Source organism: Sphaeramia orbicularis, chromosome 7, assembly GCF_902148855.1.
Source record: "Sphaeramia orbicularis chromosome 7, fSphaOr1.1, whole genome shotgun sequence".
In the NCBI taxonomy this organism is placed as follows: Eukaryota; Metazoa; Chordata; class Actinopteri; order Kurtiformes; family Apogonidae; genus Sphaeramia; species Sphaeramia orbicularis.
In genome coordinates, this window is record NC_043963.1 from 33,165,783 (window position 1) to 33,192,789 (window position 27,007).

Here is a 27,007-nt window from a genome sequence, read left to right on the forward strand (position 1 = left end):
GGTTAAAAAATGTGACAGTTATTGAGTATTTGGTATTTTTATTTACGGCTCAAGTTGATGAAATAGAAAAAAGTGTAAAATAATTAAAAACAAACTGTATGAAAATTTTTTTTTGACATTATTCCACAAGTGTGCGAAAAAGGCACACTTGGTTCTTAGTAAGGGTCTTGCTGGACAGGATAGTGGAGGGTTAATGAAAAAAACTGCTAGTTTTTTTTCTGTTCATCAGTACAAAACCAAGGAATGCCACAAAAATTCCACAGATTTTTAATCTTATGAAATTTTAAGCAGGAAAAATAACTAAAACAATCTACCTCGTTATTCTTAAAATGGCTGATTTATTTGTTCATCCATTCACCAGAAAGTGAGTGCAATCTGAACATGAAAGTTGATCAATCAATTTCGATGGTATAAATTACTATTCATTTTCTGTGCAGTTAAAGAACTACTGTAGGGTTATAGGTACAGTACTGTGCAAAAGTCTTAGTCCAACATTAAGTTTGTTGGTTTAGTGAAGTTATAATGATCACACATATGCATTTCTCAGTCTCTGTATTAAGATATATGAAGTATGTACAGCAGAAAAAACAGTTTCCATAAATCAAAGTGGTCGTATTTAGTGTGACCTCCCTTTGCACTTAGTATTTAACCCTTTTGTTCAGACAATAGGAGATTTATTGCATTAATTTTCTGATGTTTTACACTAGGTTTCAACACGTCAGATGTTTCTAATTATTTGTGCTGCTTCTTGTCATGTGTCAGGGGTCACACTAATAGTGCCTTTAACCTTTAGAACCCAGTTAGTTCAGTTTTTTGTGTGTCTTTTAAGGATATGCACATATTTTTTGTATTTATTTGCTGTATCTGAAGAAAAGAGAATGTGAAATAAATATACAGTTGTGGAAAAAATTATTAGACCATTAAAAGTCATCAAAAACAATGGTTATGGAATCAAGTACTAACTCCTGTGTGTATCATGTGACTAAAACAGACAGAAAAGAAAACATGGAATGCCTAAAAGCACTGTTTTTGTCAGTACAATGCCACAGATATTGATGTAAGAACTTTAGTGATTTTGGTTATTATCAAGAAAACATGGAAAATGGTTAGATACCAACTCTTAAATTAAACTCTTATGAGCTATTTTTGCTGTTATCATTATATTTATACCTTTTGTTGTACCGGGCATTAAAATGAACAAAAAACTGAAGAAAACAAGGGTGGACTAATAATTTTTTCCTCGACTGTATATGCTCATTTCAGCCAAGTAAAAACAACAAAGATAACAGTGGCCAAATACTTTTGCATAATACTGTACATGTCCTCATATTCCTTTCTTTTGCACAAATCTCGATTCAACATGCAGTCCTCCCCCCTTTTGGCCTTTAGTCAATAAAAGGATATACATGATTTCAATGGGGTCCATGGTGATTGGCTCGAACATGCTGCAGTCACACTTGTTGTCCACCACCACCATGAAGAGATTACTGCTGGGGATCTGCTGGATCACAAAGGACCTGCCAATCAAGCGAGAAACAGAGCAATGAGGAAGGAAAGGGGGAGAATCTGCACGAGGGGAGAGGAGGGGGAGTTGAGAGTTGGATTGGCAAGAAGACAAGACGCATGGATGTGATGTAAATTTCCATGTGTCAGAAGATTTGTGTTATGAGTATTCACATTCTCCCCTGACGGAAGGGAGATGCACTGAGGAGACTCAACTGGACGCACGTCAAGACGATGACTTGTCTCTCCACCAGCTGTCAATAAACACACAGACAGGCTCACACATACAGTTAATGTACACACTCTTCCCTGACTCACTCTGTCCTTTTCTTTTCCTCATTCTCTTCCTTTGCTTTTGTCTTTGTTATGTCCTCTCCAAGGCAAGCACCAATGAAGTGTTGCCGAATATAAAACACTCCAAAGAGAGACAAATGAGAACCACACTTTTGTGCATTGCAGCTTCCCATGGTTATGTTTTACTGGCCTGAGAGATCAGGCCTCGCCTCGGCCTCCTGGTCAGTGATTTATGACCATGGATAAGCTTTATGAAGAAGAGAGGTCGTAAAGATGATCTCTTCTTTCTGTCACCCTTTCTTTCTTTATCTGTTGCTTCACTCCCACTCTACGGCTGCAGCTGTGTGATTTATCGAGTTCACTGAGAAGCATTTATCAGACACGTATGAAAACATGCATATGTGACTGAGTGAACACACCGATGCAAAATACACACACATATAATTTTCTTAACTTGTGAGGGAAAGCAGGGAGTAAGTCAGAAAAGGAGAGACCTGAGAGATTACACCGGACCAAGTATCTACAGGAATATCTCCATCTATTCTAATTCAATACCATGACCAATTTAGTCTGACCACAAACAGCATACAATCCCTGAGTAGCACCAATCCACCACACACTAATGCAGTTATCCCACCATGACCAACCAAACCCCACCAAACCAGCCCAGCAAATAGACCAAGCCAGTCCCAATCAGGATAAATTAGGATCTGCTGATATTTAATAATCCGTGCTCACCCCTGCACAGCGCCAGGCCGGCCGAGCTCTGCCTGCTGATAGAAAGCAGAGCAAGTGTTCTTGGAGGAAAGACCTAAACACATCCTGACAGCCCAGCTGCTGGCCTTGAACATACCCAGTGCTGGGAAAGGCAGCAGTGCACCGCATATGAATGCAGGCATATACACACTACCACACACAGAAGGATGTGTACAGTATGCACAGATACATAAAGGTATACTTACACAAATACTCTGACAGGAAAGACTGGACTTTTTTTTAATGTTGGCAACAACTGGGACCACAATGTTGGCAAAAGAAAAATGGACCACAGAAATGTCAGATAATACATTTTGTATGTCTACGAATGATAGAGAACGATAGGGAGAAACATGTGACTGTTTGACTGACATGAAGACCTACAGAAAAGACAAAGCTGTCAAAGAAAAGACACTGAGAGCTAGATAAGCTGATGTACTGCAGGAAAACAGGAAAACATAAAGACACCGTGACAGAACAGATCTCTTCTCAAAGTTCTGACAAAATGAATCAAACAAACTGCAGCTGAAACTAAAAGAAATTGGGCCTGCTTATCAACACTTCTTGATCGTGAGGAAAAATACTTTATCTTTCTAGTGACAGTTGTGTTGAAGATAAAGTTAGACATTTTAGGGCTACACTAACATAACAGGGATCCACAGTATACTTTATAAAGTTTGCATGCTTTGTTTCTGATGCAGAACCGTAGCAAATTTTTAGTACCTTTCATGGTTAAACCTATTCTGTGCTCAGTTTTGAGTAAATGTAATATATTTGTGTGTCCTCTTGAGAATGTTCACATTTTTCCAGTGATTTAATCCTTGCATAACTTAACCATAACCATAACTTCAAGGATAGTATGGTTTTCAGAGACATCTGCCATCAGAGTTAGGAAATTTGACCAGTAATTACTGTGTGCAATTTAACAATTACTAATTCAATGAGTTGAAATTACTCCAATAAAATCTCAACAAACAGACTGGCATGTTTTCAGAGCAGTGCTGTCATTTTATTTCCATTTCTCCTATTACTTTTGCAGAAAAAAAAAACAAAACCCGCACCACTATTCCAGTAATTTATTTTTAAGCTTTTTCACACGTTTTTCATGGTTCTATTAGAGAATCTGGCAAAAACATTTTTTGAAACTTTATGCCAAGATTTTAGATATAACCTTTAACAGGCTGTGTGCGCAACAAGAAGCAACAGAACAGTAAAAAAACAAGAATAAAACCCCCCCAAATCATTAACATACAGTGGATGAAAAACTGCCATTTTATAATCTGCCAAAAATGATGAAGTTGGACAGAAAGTTGGTTGAAAATGTATTCTAAAATGAAGCATTTTGGGTAATTTGGTATCTTCAATGTGACATTAAATGTACATTGCTAGTATAAACACTGACATGTAAAGTGCTTTAAAATATTAATTTACACTGACACTGTTATATCTGTGTTTCTATGTATTTTAGAATATATTTAAAAAACATATTTCTATTATAATTTTATGTTTATGTTCATTTTCTGGTGAAACAATTTATGAATTTTATTTGATAAATGAACTAATACAACTACTACAAATCTATCATAATGAGGAGCAATATATATGTTAGTGTTAATGTATATAAAGAATATCCATCAAATAAAACCATGAGTCAGTGTCTGGCTGCAGAACTGGGGCTGCAGTTCAATGCAGCTTTGAACCTCTCTGTCTTTTTGGGGTATGGCTCATCTGGGATGTTTGAGAGAAACAAAAGGAGCATGTGAAGGGGTAGGATATATGGCCACAAGTATTGTTGCTAATAGTCTCCACAAAGACCTTCACTGGTTAGAGACATGACACACACTTCGTCCTAAATCTCATGTTACACTCTACAAAAGCTCCAATGCAGTAATAGAGGTTAAATCATCTCAAAGAGCCACTTAAAATATCATATGATTTCAACGTTTCTAGTGTTCCTTCTCTATTTTTCATCCAATGGGAAGTAATGGACAAATACAAATACTGACATTACACACACAGTCAAAATACAGTAAAGAGAGCTTTAGCAGTTGAGAGCTTAGGGTATATTTCCTCGAACATAAAGCACACACACGTGTCCCAATGAAAATATGAGAGAAAGACCTAAGTCTGCCTCTAACGTGAAACAGATGTTTATCACCAATATCCTCTATTACTAATATGAGCTATAAAATTCCATATAACCGAAATAAAAACTCCATTTTACTTTGTCAAATTCATTGTGCTTTAAAAAAGATTTATTCCAAGGCGACATGTTGTTCTGAGCACAGAGCCACGGCAGCTAATCCCTGTTCTGGTGTCATCATTGGAGATGAGGCCATTCCTCTCTGTCATGTGTGAGTCTGTGTGTGCGACGGTGCTCTGTGTGTGTGTATGTGTGTGTGTATTATGTGTGTGTACAGTATATATGTTTGGGTCTGACTGTATCCCCAACCGCATTTTACTCCTGGCACCCAGGGCAGTGGTTACCCTGCTGACCTTGTGGCGCAGACACACAAGAAAAACACACACTCATATGCACACACACACACACACACACGCACACATATATACACACACACAGGACTCTGAGCTTCCCTGGCAGTTCCACAGCTGGGAGCAATGAAGGGCCCATTGGAGGGATCCAGAGAACACCCCACAATTGCCTGACAGAAAAGCCCAAATTGTTAATGGGGACCACACTCATTTTCCCATTTTTAAAGGAAGCCTTTTTTTCCACCTCTCTCCCTCATCTCTAAATGCCTCGTATTTCAAACTGCCTGAGGAGAGAGTGAGTGTCTGTATGTGTCTACATGTGTGTCTCTGATGGATTGCCGGGATAAAAGTGTTTTCAACAGACAACAAATGATTTAAATGTGTTTGTCATTATCAGGGATTATGCAGACGAAAAATTTTTGGCCAAGATGAGAGTTAACAAGATAATTCATTCTGCATTGTTAACTTGCTGTGTGGACTGTAAAACTTAGCTGATTTCTAATCTGTTTTGTAGTTCAAGTGTCGTCAGTGCATTTCTGTGCGTCTCATACTTAATGCAGCCGTCACAGTCGGTGTTTCCTGTGTTCTCCTTGATGGTCCTCTCGGAGACGAAGGCTGGGTACTCTGTATCACATGGTACCTGCATGGACCGGCCTATCCTCTGAGCTGGAGAAAAGAAAGACAGGAAAGAAATAAAGTAAGACAGAAAAGAGAATGGAACAAAAAAAAAAAGAAGAAGCCAAAGAAAGAGAAAAATAAATGAAGAAAAACATAGGAATAACAGGGCAGGAAGGGAACTGGTGAGAAAGTCATGAACTATCCAATTCCAAGTCAAAGTCATTTAAAAAGTTACGCAAATAAATTGCAAGAGAACATTAAAACACACCACATCCTTGCAAATATACACGTTTTGAAAGAGAGCAGCGCTTCTAAACCAGAACTCTTTCTTGTCCTGCTCAACTTATTTCCAGCGCTAATCTAGGCCAACCATTCACACTACATTGCTTGAACTCTCCTGCCACCCAGAGGTTTGAGACAATTCTGCAGGATGAAAGAGGAAGCACTTTTCTATTTGGGTCAATATTTTCAAGGCTCTCAGCTTATTAAAGGCAGGACTGGTATAATCCACATTTGCATATTAAACGTATACATCTAAAGACATGGTTTTAGTTCTGTAAGCCCCATTTTATCAGAGTGCTCTACACATTTTTTCTACAACGCGTACAGATTTCTAAAGATGGTGGATTATGTGTTTGATTCGAATGAAGTGGTTTAATTACTGGGTGTCAGCAGAGCAGCATTATTGTGTGAAAGTATGTATATGTATGTGTGTGTGTGTGTGTGTGCACGTGCGTACATATACAGTTGTATATAAACTATATGCCTGTAAGAAACGAAGCCTACAAACGTCTGGGATTAGTTCAGCTTGAGAGGCTGTGTAGATTAGGTTACCGGCTGCTAAGTTGGGGTGTTTTAGCTGTGTGTCACAGGCCTGTGTCTCTATTGTAAAAAGATATAGAAAGTGCTGCTAAGACCTGAGGTTAGCCAGCTGTGAAATTGTCTCGACTGCTTGGTGAGCAGCAGTGCCCGGCCTCACTTCATTTGGGATAAGCGTGTGCAAGGAAAGCATTTTATAGACTTCCATTTTGTGGTCCTTCACTGTAACTCTCTAATTCACTGAAATATTTTCATATTAGTTTTGGCTAAAATTAATACTACAATATGATGCTGCTTATAGAGTCTTAAATTTCAGACAGGCAAACAGTATTCAACACTCCATAAAGCATCAGGCATCATGGTGTTCATAACTTGGCAGGAATAATATGAGTATGTGTGTGTGTGTAAAGTGAGCAAAAAAGAAAAGAAAAGACATAAAACTAGAGAAGGAGAGATAGAGTGAGTGTAAAGCAAGACAGAGGGGGGGCTTTTTTCTCTTGTTACAAAGCGGATATTGCTTCCCACCACTACCAATATGACACACATCCTTGCAGATCATAAAACCATCAAGTATAACCCCTCTGGACACACAAACAAATGCAAGTGTGTGTGCAGACAGACACACACTGTGTAACACTGAGGTCACTTCAGGCAATCTTATGTTCTGCCATTTTTACATTTAGGTTTTGGATTGTGCCTCTTTATTCTGTTTTTCCAGTGGTCACACTGACTCAGACTGAGAGGAAATGAAGGGGAGATGGCAAAGATGAAGACAGGTCACTGCTGAGGACACTGCTTGTTTATTCGGTACGCAAATATGGTTACAATTGTTATCTTTTTTAAATGACATGTTGGATGGATAGGATAAATATAAAAGGATAACATTCTTTTAATGATCAAAACCTAAAATTTGCTTAATTTTCATGTTTGCTCTGTGAAAGGAAGGGCATTTTTAACAAGTTTTTAAAGTCAGAAAAATAAAAGAGAAAAGAAAAACACAAACTTTAAAAGGAAGTTCTGTCTGTTTTTTCTTTATCTGCCCATTGTTTTTCTTCTTTTCTTCTTACGTTTCTTGGATTTAAAAAAAAACAAACAAAAAAAAAAAACATAGTCTTTCTGGTGATATTTAACCTTCTAATGGAAAACAAAGCCACATTTTAGCTCTATTTGTATTTTTAAAGACATTATCATTATCACATTTTCAAAACCTGTAACGGCTGCTGAGCTGTTCTTTTTATAGCTTTGATGAAACACATTTTTATTCATAGCTGATGTCTGTGAAAAAACTCTTACTTCCAAAAATGTACAACAATGAGCCATTTGAGTATTGGGAATCTGCAGAAATGTGTGTTTCTGAAATCATACACTTTTGATTAAAAAATATCAAGCTGTGCTCTTTTGTGCATACGTTTGCATGCATTTGAATGCTCATACAGAGACAAACCAGCAGCTTTCCAGTGAGTGCATTTTTACCTTTTGCAGTGAGGTCAGAGTACCACCAGCTGTACAAGTTGAACTCAACCAGGAATCTAAACATGGAGACATCGAACCATTATAATGCACTTATATGCTTATATAACACACACATAATGCTCTGTAGAGTGTGAAAATCATTCGAATGCACAGCGGAAACTTCAGCGGAAATAAAGAATAATTGTTTATATTCATTCGATTCGTTTTGATGCTTTTACAGCATTAAATCAAAGTTATTCACTGGATCTTTTTTCTATACAATGCAGTGCGACTCAGACAATAATCTGCTGAAGCCTGCTGTTTCTGTGTGTTCTATGCCTAATTGTAAGTCAGCAGGGTGAAACTTGTGTTTTTCTATTTAATAAAAGTGATTAAACTGAGCCAAAATCTCATAACATAAATCTATTCTTTAGTAGCTCACATACTCCTTATTCATATTATTCTCATTTCATATAATACGGTGTTAATTCAACATAATTAAATATCAGTCATATTAACTAACTGTATTGTGAATTTACCCATAATGCTCTACAGCAGGGGTGTCAAACTAATTTTAGTTCAGGGGCCACATTCAGCTGAATTTGATCTGCAGTGGGCCGAACAAGTAAAATAATAACATAATAATATATAAATAATGTCAACTCCAAACTTTTCTCTATGTTTTAGAGTGAAAAAAGTAAAATGAAAATCTTTACATCTACAAACTATCCTTTCAAAAGATGTGAATAACATGAACAAACTGAAAAAAATAAGTGTAATTTTAACAATATCATGCTTCAGTTTATCATTTATACATGTACAGTACATTATATATAACTTACAGATCACAGTAGGTCTACAAATACACATTTATTTACAGGTGGAATATTGTTAAAATAGCACTTCTCTAAAGGCATTTCAGGTTGTTCACATTTTTTGGGGGGGAAATTATACTTTGTTTTAGTGTAAATACATGAAAATATTTACATTTACAAAGAGAAAAATTTGGAGTTATGAGTATTCATAAGTTATTGGGTAGTATTTTACTGATCTGACCCATTTGAGATTGAACTGGTCTGAATGTGGAACCTGAACTAAAATGATTGTTAATATTTTAGTGGAATTTTAGCATTTCACAATTTCATCCCAAGGGCCAGACTGGACCCTTTGGCAGGCCGGATCTGACCCCCGGGCCGCATGTTTGACACCTGTGCTCTAGGGTGACAACAGACCACCCAAAAAGACTCTGAAACCACAACCTGCCATCATCACAGGAATATCTGAACTATATACATGTACAAGCACCATCTGCACACATATGGATGGAATTAAAAAGACAAAATTAACTCATTTGGAAATGCCACCATACAAGCCCTAAAGACCTTATGCATGCAGCGAGCACATGTTGTTAGGGATGAAACACACATAAAGCGCAGACTTGAGTCTTACATGACAAGTTCTGTTAGGATCCATTTAACAGCAGAGAAGAAAGCAAAGTAAGGCTACAGAGAAAGAGAGGAAAAACACATCAGTTAATGAGAAAAGTAGAAGCATAATGTGAGTATTATCTGGGAACTGCGTCAGACGGCACATAGACAGGTCGAACAGTGTGGGAAAAAATGCACAACTTACATCCAAAAGTGTGTGTCCACTGCCACTGCTCTCTGAATACACCCAGCATAGAGCCTGGTAGTCATACAGGGTGACCCTTAGAGGAAAAAAACAGGAAAGAGAAACACAAAGGGTGAGACACAGACAGCAGAAAATAGTGATGAAGTGACGCAGTAAGAGAATATTTTTATAGATTTGACTTTCCATAAGTAAGGCTTTTGTCAGGGTGATAGAGGCTGGATGAGGAGATATAAGTGTTGATTCTCTCTATTACATGCCTGCGGGGCCTGTTGGACTGCTGTGTGGGAGCAGGAAGGAAAGATCCCACCTCTGCTGCTTTACCTACAGATAATATATTGGATGGATGTGGCAAAAATGAGAAAAGGAAAGCAACTGAAAGCCGAGAGCTTCCCAAGAGGTTCCTCAAAGTGATGTAGGAAGGTGGGTGTGTGCGTGTAGATGATTTGGGGATATTGAGGGGGATATCACTGGATTTAAGGGCTTAGTAGACCCTGAGGGTGTGAGGTCCGGGTCTGTCTGGGTGAGGTTATTGAACGGGTTCCTAACACACATGTATACACTTACGCACAAACACTGGACACTCTTTCTCATCGCATGTGGACAGGTCCGATGGGCTCGACAATTCTTGTGTGTGAATGTGTGCGCAGGCATGTGTGTGATGTCTGAGTGGGCCTGGTCTATCCGCAGCCCTGGGCCATGTTCAAACCTCAGTCAGTGTCGGTGACACACAGCTCCGACACACCGCCAGGAACCAATTAGCACTAAGCCAGGCCGCATAATAGCGTTAGCAGCAAACTTAGACCGGTGTAATATGTGTGAATTAGCATGAATGTGTGTGTGTGGATCAGTGTGCAATTATTTCATGAGTGTGGGAGCATCATATCAACATTATGAAGGTTTTGCATTATTTTGTTTGAACTCACTTGCAGGTTAATTCTTTTTTTTTTTTTTTTTTTAAACTTGTCTTGTCCAGCATCCTAACAGCAGAATGGTAGTCTGGCTGCCTTTTGGTGCTGGACAAATTTGCTTTGCCAAGGGAAACTTCATAAAGTATATGAAGCTCCCCTTGATATTCTACTGTGTTTATTATGAGTTTTGTTGAACCACATTTTGATGCTGGACCTGACATGGGAGGGGTGAAGGGGAGACAGCAAGAGAGAAGAAGGTGGCGAAGACCCTCACAAGAAAGTATCAACAATACAAACAGTAACAAACATGGTGATAATTATAATGGTAACAGTAAATACAACCAGAATTGAGTAAACTGGGCAGACAAGAGAGAAAAACAAACAAACAAAACTACAAAAAAATACAATAAAATACATAAGACCTTGCAGGTTGATTCTAATTAGCTTATTACATTTTTAAAATTTCTTAAAAAATGCTTAATTTCAAGTGTTATTTTCAGTTTTTTGGTATTATAAAGAGTGCCGGACTGAGGAAAAGAGGAGTAACACGATCTCAAGACAGAAAAAAAAAATTAAATTAAACTAAGCAAAAATAAAATTGTAAGGTTAATTTCATATCCACATAAAATACTGAGTGTATATGAAAAAAGATGTACATTTTCTAACCAAATGTCACAATTCTACAATTAGAATTAGTTATAGAGTTGTTTTTATTTCTATTCACTTGAAAAAATTGTTGACACTTTTCATTATTTTGTTAGCTTTCATTAACACTAATAATCCAACTTTTTGTTGCATGTTTAAAAAGATAAACACTCAAAATAATTTGTCATCGTTTGCCATCATCTGACGTTATGATGCTGACAGAAAAATCAAGGCTCATGTCACGTCTTTAATCAAGACAAACACTAGAGTGGGTCGTCTTTACGTATTAATTCTCTACAGATGGCATTGGGTTAAGACAGACCGTACTGGATTCATTAATGCTAAGATCTATAAGCTGTATTACTCATCATGCTAATACTTCACTGACACAAGTCACATTATTCATTTATCATACGTCGTCTTCAATATTAAACAATCCCTCATCATCTGAGATTAAAGTGAAAGCATTTGTAGGCCTCTTTGTTTTTACCAGTGGGACTGTAAACCATTCGCTGTCATCTTTTGAGGTTCATCCCTGTGATAAACAGGCGTAGTTTTCTGCCTGTGTGATCATTTGTCACCCATGATTTTTATACACTTAGACATCACAGCAAAGTCCTCCTCAGCCATGCACTGACAGCAGAATTGAATTCTGGGTAAGCGCAGCTGCAGCTCTGGAACTGTAAGCTTCTGTGCAGTCAAAACGTATATATTATTATATATTATATATGCAGGTGAGTTCTCTACAGGTTTATACTTACAGCTACTACTGTAGTTTGTTTCTGCAGTCAGCTCCAATGTCTATTTCTGTCACTTTGCATTTCTGTTCTGCAATAGTGGGAGCGCTATCCTCCTGGGTTAAATTTCCAAATTAATTGCAGAAAGTTGCCACCCACTGCTCCTGGCATTTTCCAGGAGACAGTGTGCTGCAACAGGCAGTGTATGCGTGAATGTAAGTACGTGTGTGTGACTTCCAAGTTTCTCCTAATTCCTTCGTTTCAGGAAAAGATTTGCTGTAATCCCCTAACGGAGAGCTCTGCTGAGCGAGGGGTCAAGGTTCAGCGATGAATAGCTCAACACGATCAGCCAAGTCAAGAGCTGTCAGCGCGAGGGGAGACATGCTCTCATTCTGTGGCCTGCTTGTGTGTCTGATATTATGCACATACATTTACACATATTCAGTTGCATATACACACACACACACACACAAACGTACATACGCTTGTGCTGGCATGTTTAAGTGCACACTCACACTCACACACACATACACACACTCTGAAATGCTTACCTCTTGAAAGAGCCCATCTGCAGAAGCTTATTCATTACAGCTCCCTCTGCTTCTCCAAAAAATTTTCCTGTCTGAAAAAAAAAAAAAAAAAAAAAAAGACGTTTTCTTTAATAAAAGAAGACATGCTGCATTTACTGCCTTTTTGGGGACAGTACTAAAGACGGAGTATCATACAGAAACTTAAACTGTTGTCGTTTAACAAACACATATACAACAGTCTCGCCGCTCACAAAAGCGACATCTACCCCATCTTTAAATTTAACTGAGCTGAGTTTCATATTCAAATTCTTATGAAGGCAGTTAGGAGCTACACAAGAAGAGCCGGAAATGACATGGAGAGCTTGATTTTCTATCCCACACACCTTTAGTAGCATGCAATATTTTCATGCCTGACAAAGATGAGATGAAATAATGTGACAAGCGTAACCCTGGGTGCTCTGTCACAGCCAAATTAAGATCAAATAAAAGATACAAGCCAAAAAGTGAGAGACGTATGAAAAGAACATACAAGAGAAGGCCAATGACTGCCAGCGGACTGGCTTCTAGATGAGCCAAAGCCAGAGTGACAGCATGTCTGGTGACAACTAAGCACAGAGTATATGTTGAGGCCAGCACCAAGTCTCCTTGAGAGCAGTCGAAGCAACAACTTGCATGTGAAAAACTGTTACGTAACAAAGAAATGAGTATCAAAGTTAAAAATTAAAATTATTCTCAGCTCTGGAGTACTCAAATTCATTACTGTCTCCTCATAATTTGGAAAAAAATCTCACTGGGATGTCTACATTTTAGTTGGATTAAATGACTTCTGCATCTGTATTATAACTCCGAGGCAGAGCAGGCATGAAAAACATCATAAATACAGACTCTGGAAATGTGACACTGTGATGTGACTGTCTCTGTTGTGTCTAGTGTCGGTGTGTTTGTGAATATCTTACCAGAGTATAGTCCTCTGCAACCAGAATGAAGCCGTTATTGTCGATGAGGTAGCAGTTAATGTTCTGTTAAATGGAAATATTGTCTTAAATCACTTATATGCAGAAAAAAAAGAGAGAATTATTGGATGATTAATTGAGAAAATGAAGGCTGACCGACCTCATCATCACAGCTTATGGAGCACTTCCCATCTAGAGCTGCACACTTGAGTATAAGAGAGATTCACAGTGTCAGCACATATGGGTGTCACATCACATATTCAGGCTGTTTGGTCCAGATGATAGATGGTAGCTGATATCCTTTAATGTTCCTACCAATCGTTCAAATCTTCTTGATAGTAAATGAAATGGTGATATTTACATGTCAAACATTTTGTTGAATCATTAAATATCAAAGGGATGCAGAGATGTCAAGTAACAAAGTACAAATACTTTGTTACCTTACTTAAGTAGAAATTTTGGTTATCTATACTTTATGGAGTAATTCTTACTCTGAAGAATGTTTTACTTCTACTCCTTACATTTTCACGCAATTATCTGTACTGTCTACTCCTCACAATTTAAAAATAACCTTGTTACTCCTATTTCATTCCAGCTTATCATCATTCAAACAAAAAAAAAAATCTATCCAGATAAATGGAGCCATCTGGATAGAGTGAATTGGATTGTGGTTAGATGAGAAGTATAAACATATACCATTCCGACATCCTGTTGGTTGGTACCTGAATTTTTGCACCATTCCAATACTTATATGCAACTTGTCATCATATCTTCTGCTCCGTAAACATGTTAATGCTCAGTAGTGCACATATATGGTTCTTTAACCCTTTCATGCACACTGGTCACTACAGTGGACAGCTATTCTACAGCTGTTCTCTTGTATATTCATGGATTTTATTGTTCTTTTCATTGTTCATTTTTTTTTTTTTACACATATCTTTATTAAAGTTTTAAGACACTACATATCTTTTCTGGCATGAATTGGTAACATTATGTAGATCTCTCCTGAGCATAAAGCCCCAGAATCACAAGCCCTCCCCATAGTTTTCACACAATTTATCAGTAAATACATATTTCTGTGTCAAAAATTAAACGTGTGGTGTCCAGCTGAGTGGACATTTTTGCAACTTCATGAAAAATAGGTTCATAAGATTTTTTTTTTTTTTTCATTTTTTTAATTATTTTTTTTATGTATTTTTAAATTTTTTTAAAATTATTATTGTTATTTTTTTTTTTTAATTATTATTATTTATTTTTCAGAAGAAAATTTTTAATCGCATTGTTTTTTTCATGCCTAAAGAGGAATAAAAACACTCAGGAAAAAATTTTGATTAAGGTTCTAATAATTCGTGCATGAAAGGGTTAATACATCTGCCTTGGACTAAACTGTGTTCATATGTGCATCTGAAACAGGTGGCCTAGTGCATCCCAAATGTTTCAACATTAATATTTTAATAGAACATTACAGTCATTATGGCCTTTAGAAAAATGTTTTTTTGGGGAGGTGGGGTAGTGCACTATAGGCCCCTGTGGCACCGCCTAAGCTTTTGTCCTAATGGCAGTTTTTTCCCCTTAAATTTACTTTTATACTTTAAGTAGTTTTGAAACCAGTACTTTTACACTTTTACTTGAGTAAAAAGCTTGAGTTGATACTTCAACTTCTACAGAAGTCTTTTCAAACCCTAGTATCTATACTTCTACCTGAGGAATGAATGGGAATACTTCTGACACCTCTGCAGGGATGAGTACAGTCAAATGTCACTGAAGGTACAGATGTGTGTTGTGTATGTTTATGCACCTGTCTGCTGGCTGTCCAGAACTTCTTCTGAAAGAACTCCAGTTTCATCTGGATGCCGACAGCTGCAAGATAGATAACATATCATAGTCATCATCATGTGTAAGTGTGCATGGTCTTTTTTTTTTTTTTGTCACTAATATAACCCTACAGGCGGGATCTGTCATATTTAAAAAATGCCACAGACCAGCATTTAATAACAGAGGGAGAAGGCACACAAATGTGTACGAAGCAGCAAACCCCCTCTAGACAAAGTGGGTCAAAAGGGCAAATGCAATCATACATGTGTCAGTCAGACTAAATGTGTGGGGTGTGTGTCGTAATGCATCTGCACACATGTGCACAGTTCTAGCTAACCACACTCAAAACGCAGTTTCAACCAGACTTTTTTTGCATGCCCACATGAAATCCATCTCACTCCTCAGTCTGCCTCCCTGTTGTTATCCCAAAAGGCATTTCCACAGTTGGTACACAGAGCTGCTCTCACTTCCATAAGCTTCATCCCAGCAGGTCCTTAAACGTACAGATCTGACCAGAATTTTGTGCTTGGAAAAAAACAGTCTCTGACATTTATATGCGTCAGCTTTTTGAGAAAAGATTGACACATTAACCACAGGCTTTAGCTTCCCTCTACGTCTCATCATCCTCTTCTCCCACTACCCCCTGCTGTTAAGACTTAGAAGACCCTAACTCTGTCTCAGCAGGAGTTTGCTAAGCTTAAGGGGTCTGTAAGTATTTCCAGAAACAAAATTAGAACCTCATTCAAATGCAGAACAACTTCCAGGTAGTAAAATGAACACATCAGGATATATAGTATTTGGTTGTTCTTCACAGGTTAGAAATTAAAGTAGAGTAGATTTACATAGAATGGGCAAAGGAAAACCTGTGAATTTAATGTATTTGTTCATAATTATCATAGTCATAATACTGTTTTGTGCTGCTATTACATACACACCAGGAAGAAAGTATATCTACTCAATAGAAAAATGCTGCTTGAAACACTGGGGAACGTAGAAATTACATTTTGTTGCATTCATGACACTACTGTGAAATAAGTTTACAAACATGGGAGTGCAAAAAGAATATGAAGAGGGCAGCACTGATGGAATATTAAACAGTGTAAAGCAAAATTTTAAAATTTCACTTTTAGTGGCACAAACTGTAAAATTTAGGCTACACAGCTCAGTAACTGCATAAGTGGGTATTGTGGATTTAATATAACAACACTTGCAATAATAAAAACAATAGTAATAACAATAATAATAACCACAACAGCAACACTAATACTAACACTACTTGTACTTCTACTATTACTACTACTACTACTACTACTAATAATAATAATGATAATAATAATAGCCTAATAATAATAACAGTTCAGTAAGACTTAATTACAACATCTGCATAAAATAAAACAGAAACTGAATGTCGTCATAAGGGAAACATTATCATCAAGAAAAATATTTCCTTGCTTTGCACTTCTTTCAGTGTGATTATGTGTTTGTGTGATTGTTTAAGTGCAGTGGGGTGCTGCTGTGGCCTGTTTTAGCCCTCGCCCAGAGGAACAGGTGCAGATTATCCCGTCATAAGCTTTGCCAGATCCTTTCAGCAGCCCACCATTTCTACACCCACATGGAAAACCCAGGAGGAGAGGCTAAATTAAGACGCTGGGCAACAGCAATGGAAACACACATGGTATAAAACCAGGGAGAACCTAGATCATTACGCCAATAAAAGATGCAGGATCATTTACTCTAAAAAAGCTGTAACAACCAAGGAAATACTGACTTAGAAAGAAATCAATATACGTAATAAGATAAGGCAGGTATATGGAATTGTCAGGAAAACAGTTAAAAAGGAACGTACGCCCTCTTGTGATTGAGGGGGAAAATAATATAAAAACAGAAGTAAATCTGGTACGTGACATGTAGAAGGTGCATGTCTGTAAATTTACAGGGTTTGTCCTTGGTCCATCAGCTTTAACAACAAACTAACTAGAATGCCATTCCATAAGTGCATACCTCTGCCAAGGCCTCAGAGCTGTGCAATGCAATTAAATGCCTTGCCATGCAACAAGAAGTAAAAAAAAAAAAAGACAAACACATGGTGACAAACATAGTATACCTTGCAGAGGTAACAAACAAGGCAACAAAGGAAGGATGCAATACACGATTTCTGCCAAAGTGAGAATAAAAACCCAAGGAGGTGCAAAATACACACAAATAATAACACAAAATTTGATCTCTTTGACAGGGTAACAAAAGGACCAACTGATGCAGGTGATTGGACTCCCTCCTTAGTGGAGGTTATTAACAGGGTTCATTTAGAGCCTTTCCGTCTAAAAATGCTATTAGAGGTTAAAAGTGCTCTGACGTTGGCTTCTCCTGGAAGTCAGCTGAGAACAAAAAGGCTAAAGCCCAAATCAGTCTCGCTAATGCTCAGGAATTTTCTGTACTATGGGGGAACATTTAATTTCCCTAGGTATGATTTAAGAACTTGGGGGTATTTATGCCCTGAGCTGGGTTTATGAATCCAAAGATGAAGAGGCAAATCCACTCCAAATCCAGCACATCACCAATCTCCTATCAGTGCAATCCCAGGCAGCGGGAGATGACAACTGGTTTAAAGCCTACAGATATTTTGGATTCTAATGAGGATTGTATAAACATATACGTCCATCAGCTAAAAGCTAAATCCAGGTGTGTGTGTATGTGCTGTTATATGCAGCAAGGTCAAGCTTAAGTGATGATTATATAGCATGTGCGTGTCTGTCTCTTTATCTGAGTGTGAGGATACATCCGTTCACATCCCTGTGATGGCAGAAACACCTCTCAGAGAAGCATACACACACATACACGTGTCATAAACACACAGACCTCTCTGAGATGTGATTTGCAAATTTGGTGGTAGATGTGTTCGGCAGCGTAGCTCCGTGGCAGCTGTACAGTGCAGGGGTGGATCATGTCAAGATGCTGAGTAACATTCAGAGGATGAGCAGAAAAGGAGGCTGTTGTTGAACACAGCAGTCGTCAATGCTTGGGCTCCACTGACCTTTCATCGTGTGTGTGTCTTTGTATAGATTTAGACATGACTGCTTTTTGATTTAAACCAGAAAAAAAGACAGGACTATAAATTTTCTAAATATGAAAGCAATTTTTAAAATGTATCTCTATTGATAAAAGTGTATAAATCCTCTTTGTGGTTTGCCCATGAGTCAGATGGTGATAATAATAATGGGAAACAGGTCAGAGGATGAAGAGTGGGGTGGACTTACTCATATTATTTATTTATTTATTTATGTATCTTTTTTTTGATGCCTAAAATTTTTTGATGTTGTAGCACAAGTACAGCATTGTGCCAGGACACATAAATCATATGGGTTTTAGTAAACACAAAGGTCTCACTACACATTTCCAGATGCGTGCGTGCGTGTGTGTGTGTGTGTGTGTGTGTGTGTGTAGGTGTACACTTCTACTCAAGTGTGTATGTGCACAGATGCTTGCACATGCATTTATGTAATGCATGTATGCATTAATTGCTCAGGGCTACTAACTTCACACCTCTACCACAAAAATCAGCTTAATATAAGCTGGTGATATAAGTGGCATATATTTTTTACATGACAGAATCAAAATAATAGAGCCCTTCAGCTGGATTAAAGATATAAATATGAAGTGACAGGAGGGCAAATACCAGAGAAGGTACAAGTCAAGGTCAGAGTATAGGCTTAATCATATTCATCTTTGAAAATAATTCAATCATTAATCTCTTCCTGTCTAACTGTCCACTTTTGCATCTCCTTCAAGTGACCCATGAGCTCATATAAGCTTAAGTGTCAATCCCTTTACAAGCAATGTCCAATGTACATTTGTTGCAACAGCTTAGTATCCTGCTGTGTGCGTGTGTGCATGCGTATTTGTGCATTCGTGCGTTCTGTGTTGCTGTGCTGGGGGCGTGTTCTGCCAACCCTTCTGCCCACGGCTCATGCATAATATCAGCAGAGCATGCCACAGCAATGGGCATCCTCTGACTGCACTCCCTGTGTGCTGAAGTATTCAAGTATTTGTATAGACGCACTGAAAAACCAGATCTAATTTTGTCTTGTCTAACCCTGCCAAAGCAATAGGAGGTAAAGTGAATGCCAGGTTGTATGTGTGCATGCACTGTGATTTAAGAGGCACAGCTGGGAGATGACACACAGTCACACTCACCAATACATGCATAACTGGGTACAGAGGCAGAAAAAATAGAGAGAGGGAGGGGTAGAGCAGAGTAGACAAAGTGTTGATTTGTATCTAAGAATGTGAGTGAAATAATATCAAAAGAAGTCAAGTGAAAAGAGAGACAAGGCACAAAATCAGCATGAAGAAAAACACAACAGAGAGAGGTTGGGAGATGGTAGAGCGCAACAAAAGAGAGAAAGAGGGAGAAAGAGCGAGGGAGATAGAAAGAAAGACAGAGAGAGAGAGAGAGAGAGAGAGAGAGAGAGAGAGAGAGAGAGAGAGAAAGAGAGAGAGAGGCAGAGCTCCCTAACTCCAGTGATTCCCAGACTGCCTGGCTGGCTGACAGCAAGCTCTGTGCTCTGATCTGGCCGCTCTGATGGGGTTTCATGCCCGTGTAGGCAGGGTTGGGGATCCTAAGGGCATCACAGGGTTCTAATGCAGATCTCAGCCTACACAGGTAAGAATCAGAACATCTCATCTCAACCTCACAGACTGGCTGATGGATCATCAACCAACAACCATCACTAGAATCCAAAAAGGGAGCTAAGAAAACACCAGACTACAAAGCTCAAAGGACGACTGGCAGTTATGAGAGGTAAGACATTGATCAGTTATCAGTGTCATTATAAGTGCATATGGGTTTATGTGTGTATGATTGTGATTAGGTGGGCTGTTGTATGTGGTTGAATGTGCTGTATGATCTGTTGTATAATGAAGTGATACCAAATTTCTCACTGTGCACCTTGATTTCAACTTCCTGGATTGTAAAATGTTGGAAGCGTCATCACACTTTGCTTGTCAGAATTACATTCTCAGTTTTTCTTTATACCTTTACATTAGTATGCTTCCAATTACAAACCTAGCTGATTTACATGATTAGGTTGTGTATTCATGTCATTACAAGCTCCTCTGTGTGTACTTGGTGGTGAAAGGACACATCAGAGCAAAGAGCCATTGCCTTGTTCTGACCTCATTCTGAAGCTGCTGTTCCAACGCTCCACTGGGCTGATGCTCTGTTTATGTGTGTGTAGGTACACATTGTATGATCAAGTTTGTTTATGGCTTAATGCACATATGTGTAAGCACATCTGACTGCATGCATGCTCATTTCACTAACAAGGATGTGATTATCACAGAGCTTTGCACTACACTACACTAAATGTCCACCCAGCCATGATCTCATATTTTTGGTTGAAGCGAGCAACATAATATCGTAACAGCAACAGTGCCAAAATCAGTGTACCAAACTAACACCTAAGGTTAGACCTGGAAGTACAGTTCATTAAATCACACTTCAGAGCACAAAGTACACCATTCAGACAAATGAGCGTAGCATGATTTGGAATGAAAAATGCTCTCATTAGTATGTTTTGTTAGTATAATGTTTCAAGTCTGTGCTCCTGTTGAGTATCACTGTTTTATGGTCAAATACTAAAAGCCTATAATGTTTCTCTTTAACAGATAGGGCTTCAGAGAGATAAAAGTTTAGCTATTTTTCTCCAGTGATGCTAAATACTAGTTAGAAATGACAGTGGTATGACACAGAAATGTAATTATGATGATGTTCTGTCTAATTTAACTTCACATCCTCAGTGGTTGGTCAGTTATCACTGTCATTATAACCCTGGAAGTGTATCTGACTATGATTCTAAAAAACAAGTAAGATATAAGACTTGAATAGGAATTCATCTGAGCTAATATTATAACAGGAGATGCTGCCTGAGATGGTGGATAATATCCATTTGAGATAACAAATAGGAAAATTGCTTTGATAACAATTTAAGCTGCTTTTCTCGTGGATGTAAACATGCTGAGCGACTTCTATCTATTCCGGATCTGTGAGTGTAAGTTGTGAGCATGCTACATTCCCAGGCTTAGGTCTGAGCTTCATTTCATTGAGCCTCGAGCTAGTCCAGCCAGTGCTATAAATACTGCTGCAATGTTCCAGAAGGAATGGACATGTGAAGTCATCTCAAAGGGAATCAGACACCCAATATCTGCTGTGTATGGATTTGTGTGTGGGTAGAGTGTGGGTGAGGGGTTATGAAGCTTTGGTAGGGTCATCACAGGCCACTGTTTGAGGGGAGTGGGAGGTAGGAGTTAGCATAATGGTAACTCCGTCATGAGATAGCAACAGTAAATAAATGACTGAAAATGAGGGGAGAAGGAGATGCTGAATGACATGCAGTTAAGCTTCCTAGCTGGAGGCCTTCCGCAAATGTTTTGGCTGGTGTTTATTTATTTAAGATCTAAAACTGATATTATGTTTACTTAAGTCATTTGATGTCAGTTGTGGGAAAAGCTGAGACTGAACTTCTCCTTTCTCCTGCAGTGGTACCAGTGTGTGCCCTCCTCCCCCTCCTCCTCACTTTGTCACATGCCTGTCCAAAGGAGTGTACCTGCAACAGCAACACCAAAGTGGTGGACTGTCGGGGTCGAGGCCTCTATGACATCCCCCGACGACTGCATCCAGACACTCAAGAGCTGTACCTCCAGGATAACCGTATCCGAGGGTTGGGATCCATGGCCTTCCGGGATATTCCCCTTGTTCGCATTCTTGATCTATCTAATAACTCTATAACATCTATATCACCAACGGCTCTGCTGGGTCTCAGAACTTTGCAGCGCCTCAGCCTGGCCCACAACAGCCTCAGAGAGCTCGACAAGCGGTTGCTCGGACCTATCCGCTCGCTTTCGCACCTTGATCTCTCACACAACAGGTGAAGAAACAACACTATAACTGTTACCACACTTTAAACTAGAACATGAAGGCACATGAACTCATTCCTGTTTTGTTTCCTTCCAACCAGCTTGTGGGGTTTGCATGGAGCCATGGGAGAGAGTCTAAGAAATCTAAGCCATCTAGGCCTGGCTCACAACAGGTTAACAAGACTGGACCGGTCTTTGTTGGAGAACCTGGGCCACCTAGACAGCCTCACACTGCGAGGCAACCCCTGGAGGTGTGACTGCCAGCTCATAGGCCTAAAACTCTGGCTGGAGACCTACCTCTTTAAAGGTTAGTCCACTAGTAGCTCTAGGCGGTTACTATTTTCAATTCGATGGAGTATATCGTTTGAGATTATGTTAATATAAAATATGGAAATGGTAATACTGACCTTTACTGTAAGCAAGTATTCCTCAACTAGTTTAGCTAAAATGGTTGCACTCTTAAAATGAAGTTGGATTGTGAGAAAGGAGGCCTTTTAATGGATTAAAAAACCATTCAGTTCAGCTCCATAAAATGGGTACCCTTTAATTCAGTGGTTCCCAACCTTTTTTGGCTTGTGACCCCATTTTAACATCACACATTTGTGGCGACCCCAGACATTCAAAACGGACTTTTTTTTTGTGCTAAAATTAGTTTTTGATCGTGTAATAGTTTGTTATACTATGTTGCAAATAAACATAAATTTTACATGACATTTAAGCTATATAATGTATATAATGCAGCGTTTTACATTTTTATTAGGAAAAGTGTGTGGTGTTTTAATTATAATGACATATATTGAATTATTCAAACATATTTTTTATAAGTAATTTTTTTTCTTTTTTTTTTTTTTAAATCAATTACTAGAAATTTCAGGCGACCCCATTTGAATTCCAGGCGACCCCACGTAGGGTCCTGACCCCAAGGTTGAAAAACTCTGCTTTAATTCTTTAGCAATATAGATACAGTGGAAATAACACATGGCTAAATCCTCTACATTATGTAACATGGTAGAATAACTGTGTCTGTTCTTGTGAACTAGGCCATTTTAGATCCTATACTATCATTAATATTTGATGAGTACCCACTAAATTTGGGAAGGACTCCACATGCATTTCAGATGATAATATAGTGATTAACAGATCTGCATTTTACAGCACAGTCTACATATGAAACCCATCAAAAGCTCTGATAAAGCCTTAAGGATTTTCCGTATGTTGAAGCTCATGCTGGTGTTCTGGAGATCTCTTCAAACAGATATACAGAGAGTGTGAAGAGGATTAAGAGTTAAATAGCCACCCTCATTAGTTTCCATGCTAGAACAACCCCAGCATGCATTAGATAACAAAATAACCACTGTACAGTGAAATCTTGTGAAAAGCTTGTGGTTGCTTTGCCCTCCCACATGCCTGTGTTACCCTGACACAGCTTTCGTTTTACAGGCTGAAAATTCTAATTACTGCAAAACAGAACAATGGTGCCTGATACGATGATGTGCTGCTAATAGAAAGCTACTAGTTAATCAGGGAGGCAGGGAGAACGCGTGTGACAGGGTATGCTCTACATGAATACTGAGGGAGAAATAATAATAAAGAGATTTATGGGACACAGAGGCCAACTGATGAAGTCGTCACTCAGCACTTCATTCAGAAGCCTCAAATCATTCAGCTGCAGCGATTCAACAGAGACTCCACTTGAGCTGTTAATCATATCACACATGCTAATACACCCCATTAGAGTAAGCCATTACATCACAGATTAAAACATATCATAAGTCATGGATTGAGTTAGTTTGAGTTTATGAATGTGGCCTCTTCCAAAAGGCAATGGGCAATTAGCTGGAGGTAATGTGGCTCTAAAACAGATCCTCTGAGTGATGCATGGTGCTTCCTTTCTGTCTGTTTTCTCCTACACCAGTTTGATCTAAGTTTATCTCTGATCATAAGGTGGAGTGGTGGATGAGGTGCTTTGTTCCCAGCCGGCGGAAATGAGGGACAGAGACCTGCAGAAAATCCCGTACCAACTTTTCCACGCCTGCATGACCACAAGTTACCACTACCTGTTCGCCAACATACATCACCTGGAGTCTGAGAGGCTACTGCGAGGCCACACCCACGGCAACCATGTTCATCCTTCAAGCCACACCCTCCACGTCCCCATGGCAATCGGGGAGGGCTTTGGTGGTGGGGTAGGAGGAGGAGGGGGTGGGGGGAGTATGCCAGAGTGTGAACCAAAGCAGAAGCAGAGGCCTGTCAACTTGCGCCACGCCATTGCCACGGTGATCATCACCGGCGTAGTGTGTGGGATCGTGTGTCTGATGATGCTGGCTGCAGCAGTGTACGGCTGTGCCTACGCTGCGATCATGGCCAAATATCAGCGAGAGCTTAAGAAGAACGAGGAGTTGGCAGCAGCGCAGGGGGCAGATCACGCAACAGCAGATGAAAAGGAACCACTGGAGAACGCTATCGCCTAAAAGATAATAAAACAATCCCTGAACTTAAAAGCTGGGTCTCAACCCTTTAACCTAAAGTTCCATGGATGCCATGTGTGTGTGAGAGGAAAAACAACAGAGTGAATGAAACATTAATGTGTGTGAATACGTGTGTCATATCATCTGAGACTTGGGTAGCTAAATTCCACATGTATCTGACTATGCACTGAAGAGAACTGATACTTCTACTGTATGCGGGTTTAAAGGGGCAGGCCAAAGACGTGTCATTTCCATTTTATCTGAAAAAAAAAAAAAAGAAGCATATCAAAGATAAAGGCAAACTGTTCTATATTTATAAAGGTGTATTTGTAGGTATATTAGTAAAGTTCTGGTATTTTAAAGAAGTGGATTTGAAATTTTTTTTGTCTTTTAATTGTAGTTCATAGTTCTGATTTTGAGTTCATTTGGGAAACTCATAGTAGGCAGCTGTCGGTGAATTCTGTCCTACGTTGTTCTATAATGATTGGGAGTGTATGAAGAATGTGAGTTTTTGTGTCTGTACATTATTTGTGCTTGCGTGTTAGTATGCACATATTTAAAGAGATTTTAAGAGACTGTGCCTAATTATTTACATAGTTTAGAAGGGAAAATGATTTTTTCTTAAAGCGTATTTTTCTGATGACTGGAGCGAAGGGGAGAATTTCGCTGAAGCAATAATGAAACAAACTAAAATGAAACGAGAAGTAATTGTGGGCTTCTTGTTTTTGTATGAATATAAAGAGTCTAACTTATTATTCTGATACACAGTCACACATAAGCTGTTGCACAAACATTTTTTAAAGCAAAGTCATGTTTGGGAGACAGTGATTATATAATGGTAGTCATGTCTTTCACCTGTATTATACGAAGAGTAAATAGAAACATGCTACCTGATCACTGCGCTAAATTAAACAGAAATATTTGAAGCACGTGTAATATTTTGCAAGGATTTTGGAAGAATTTCTGGGTTTTTTATGTTTTTTTTTTAACCTTTGCCATATCTGCAACCTACTTGATCTGCTACATCTGCAAAACCGTGTTAAAGATCTGAAACTTTAAGGTAAAACCCCGAAAATGCCCTTAATTTACAGTGTTTTAGAGATAATCTAGAGATCGTAATCACATGGAGATTTGAGGTACTCATGGTTATATTTTGACACTTTCAATAAGATTTTATGAAAAATTAACTGTGTGGCTGGAACTGTGACATCTTTGTTTTTTTATTTTATTATTATAATATTATTTTTTTTTGGCTGATTACATTTCTGTACAATTGTATTTGTGTGAAATAACTTGACAAGACAAATGCTGAAACAGGCACCTATTTCTATGAAAACATTGTGGAATATACTATATATAAAATTTAATTATTTGATTATACATAAAATAATATTCAAAGTATGGTATTTATGACATCATATTTCTGTAACATTAGATGATTGATCCTCTTCATTTCTGTCTCTAAATTATTTTTATATATTAAAATGTTCACATGTAAGCCTGTGTTTTTAGATTTCAATTTAATGCAGTCATGGTAAGCACTTACATTATTATTTAGATTATTTTATCGCAGATTTATCATATATGATCATAAGCCATTACATATGATATAGTTAAGTGTTGAAGCATTGTGTGAAAGCACATAAACGTGCACATATGTGTTGGTGTTAATGCCTGAGCTGTCTTTTGCAGCTCTGTGTGTGTTACAGCAGCACACTCACTGCACGTGGATGAGGATGTGACTACAGACAAACACACAGACACACACATTCATGGATGTGCGCACACGGTTACAGTGTGACTCAAGCGATGTCTGCAGGGCCCGTGGTGTGTGATGTCATCAGCCTGTCCTGTTAAGTTAGTGTATTAGCGTATTCACAAGTCTACAGCTCAGTGGAGCGCAGGGCAGTGAAAACTGGCCCTAACCGGCCCACGCTAAATTTGCATTCTAGCCTACATCTCTCCTCCCATCTGAGTCTTATATAAAATCGTCCGAACAGACATCCCCCGATCTGTCGAGCACGATCACTATTACTGTACTGTACAGCCACTGAAACCGTCTGACTGATTAGTTATATGTATAGATACTATATATGATTTTAAGGAAGGGATCTCATAAGTGATCAGGCTGATGGGATCCCACAGCGGTTGTGGGCTGGTGTAAACTGTGGGTTGATTATGTACCGCTCTACTAGAAATATCATGAGTGTTCTGTGCATGTGTGTGTGTATGTGTGTGTTTGTGTGTGCATGCTGTGGCACTGCACAGACTCTCCCATCACTGTCCTTCTGCTCCAGTGGTTTCCCCCAGGCCAAGGGTACCCACAATGCACTGCTTTCATGTCAACGCATTCAGGCACCATGAAATAATTTTCTCTTCCTCTGCCCTTTTATTTCCTCTCTTATTTTATCGCTGCATTTCCAAAAAAGATTTTCCTCTTTCTCCTGTCTTCAGTTTTTCTCTCCTCTGTCC

The 27,007-nt window shown here is 38.6% G+C and overlaps 2 protein-coding genes across 3 annotated transcripts in view; one reads left to right on the forward strand and one right to left on the reverse strand.

The window, feature by feature from the left end:
- cacna2d3a (calcium channel, voltage-dependent, alpha 2/delta subunit 3a) overlaps positions 1-27,007 on the reverse strand; it is a 149,889-nt gene that overhangs the window by 2,731 nt on the left and 120,151 nt on the right. For both annotated transcript variants that reach the window (XM_030138599.1, XM_030138598.1), the window contains 9 exons: positions 15,139-15,200; positions 13,501-13,545; positions 13,344-13,406; positions 12,409-12,479; positions 9,568-9,643; positions 9,385-9,437; positions 7,957-8,012; positions 5,598-5,712; positions 1,405-1,517 (listed from right to left, as the gene is read on the reverse strand). In XM_030138599.1, the coding sequence (XP_029994459.1) occupies positions 1,405-1,517; positions 5,598-5,712; positions 7,957-8,012; positions 9,385-9,437; positions 9,568-9,643; positions 12,409-12,479; positions 13,344-13,406; positions 13,501-13,545; positions 15,139-15,200 (654 nt within the window). The remainder of the gene's footprint in view (positions 1-1,404; positions 1,518-5,597; positions 5,713-7,956; positions 8,013-9,384; positions 9,438-9,567; positions 9,644-12,408; positions 12,480-13,343; positions 13,407-13,500; positions 13,546-15,138; positions 15,201-27,007) is intronic.
- Positions 19,667-25,473, forward strand: lrtm1 (leucine rich repeat transmembrane protein 1). The gene is made up of 4 exons (XM_030138600.1): positions 19,667-19,953; positions 21,691-22,078; positions 22,169-22,374; positions 24,012-25,473. The coding sequence occupies exons 1-4, from the start codon at positions 19,947-19,949 to the stop codon at positions 24,536-24,538; spliced, it is 1,128 nt and encodes a 375-aa protein (XP_029994460.1). The 5' UTR covers positions 19,667-19,946; the 3' UTR covers positions 24,539-25,473.

What these genes read in the sequence shown, in the direction of transcription:
- lrtm1 (XM_030138600.1), top strand. An exon ending in CTTGATCTCTCACACAACAG is followed by an intron (nt 22,079 to 22,168) that starts GTGAAGAAACAA and finishes CCTTCCAACCAG; the next exon opens with CTTGTGGGGTTTGCATGGAG. An exon ending in GGAGACCTACCTCTTTAAAG is followed by an intron (nt 22,375 to 24,011) that starts GTTAGTCCACTA and finishes TCTGATCATAAG; the next exon opens with GTGGAGTGGTGGATGAGGTG.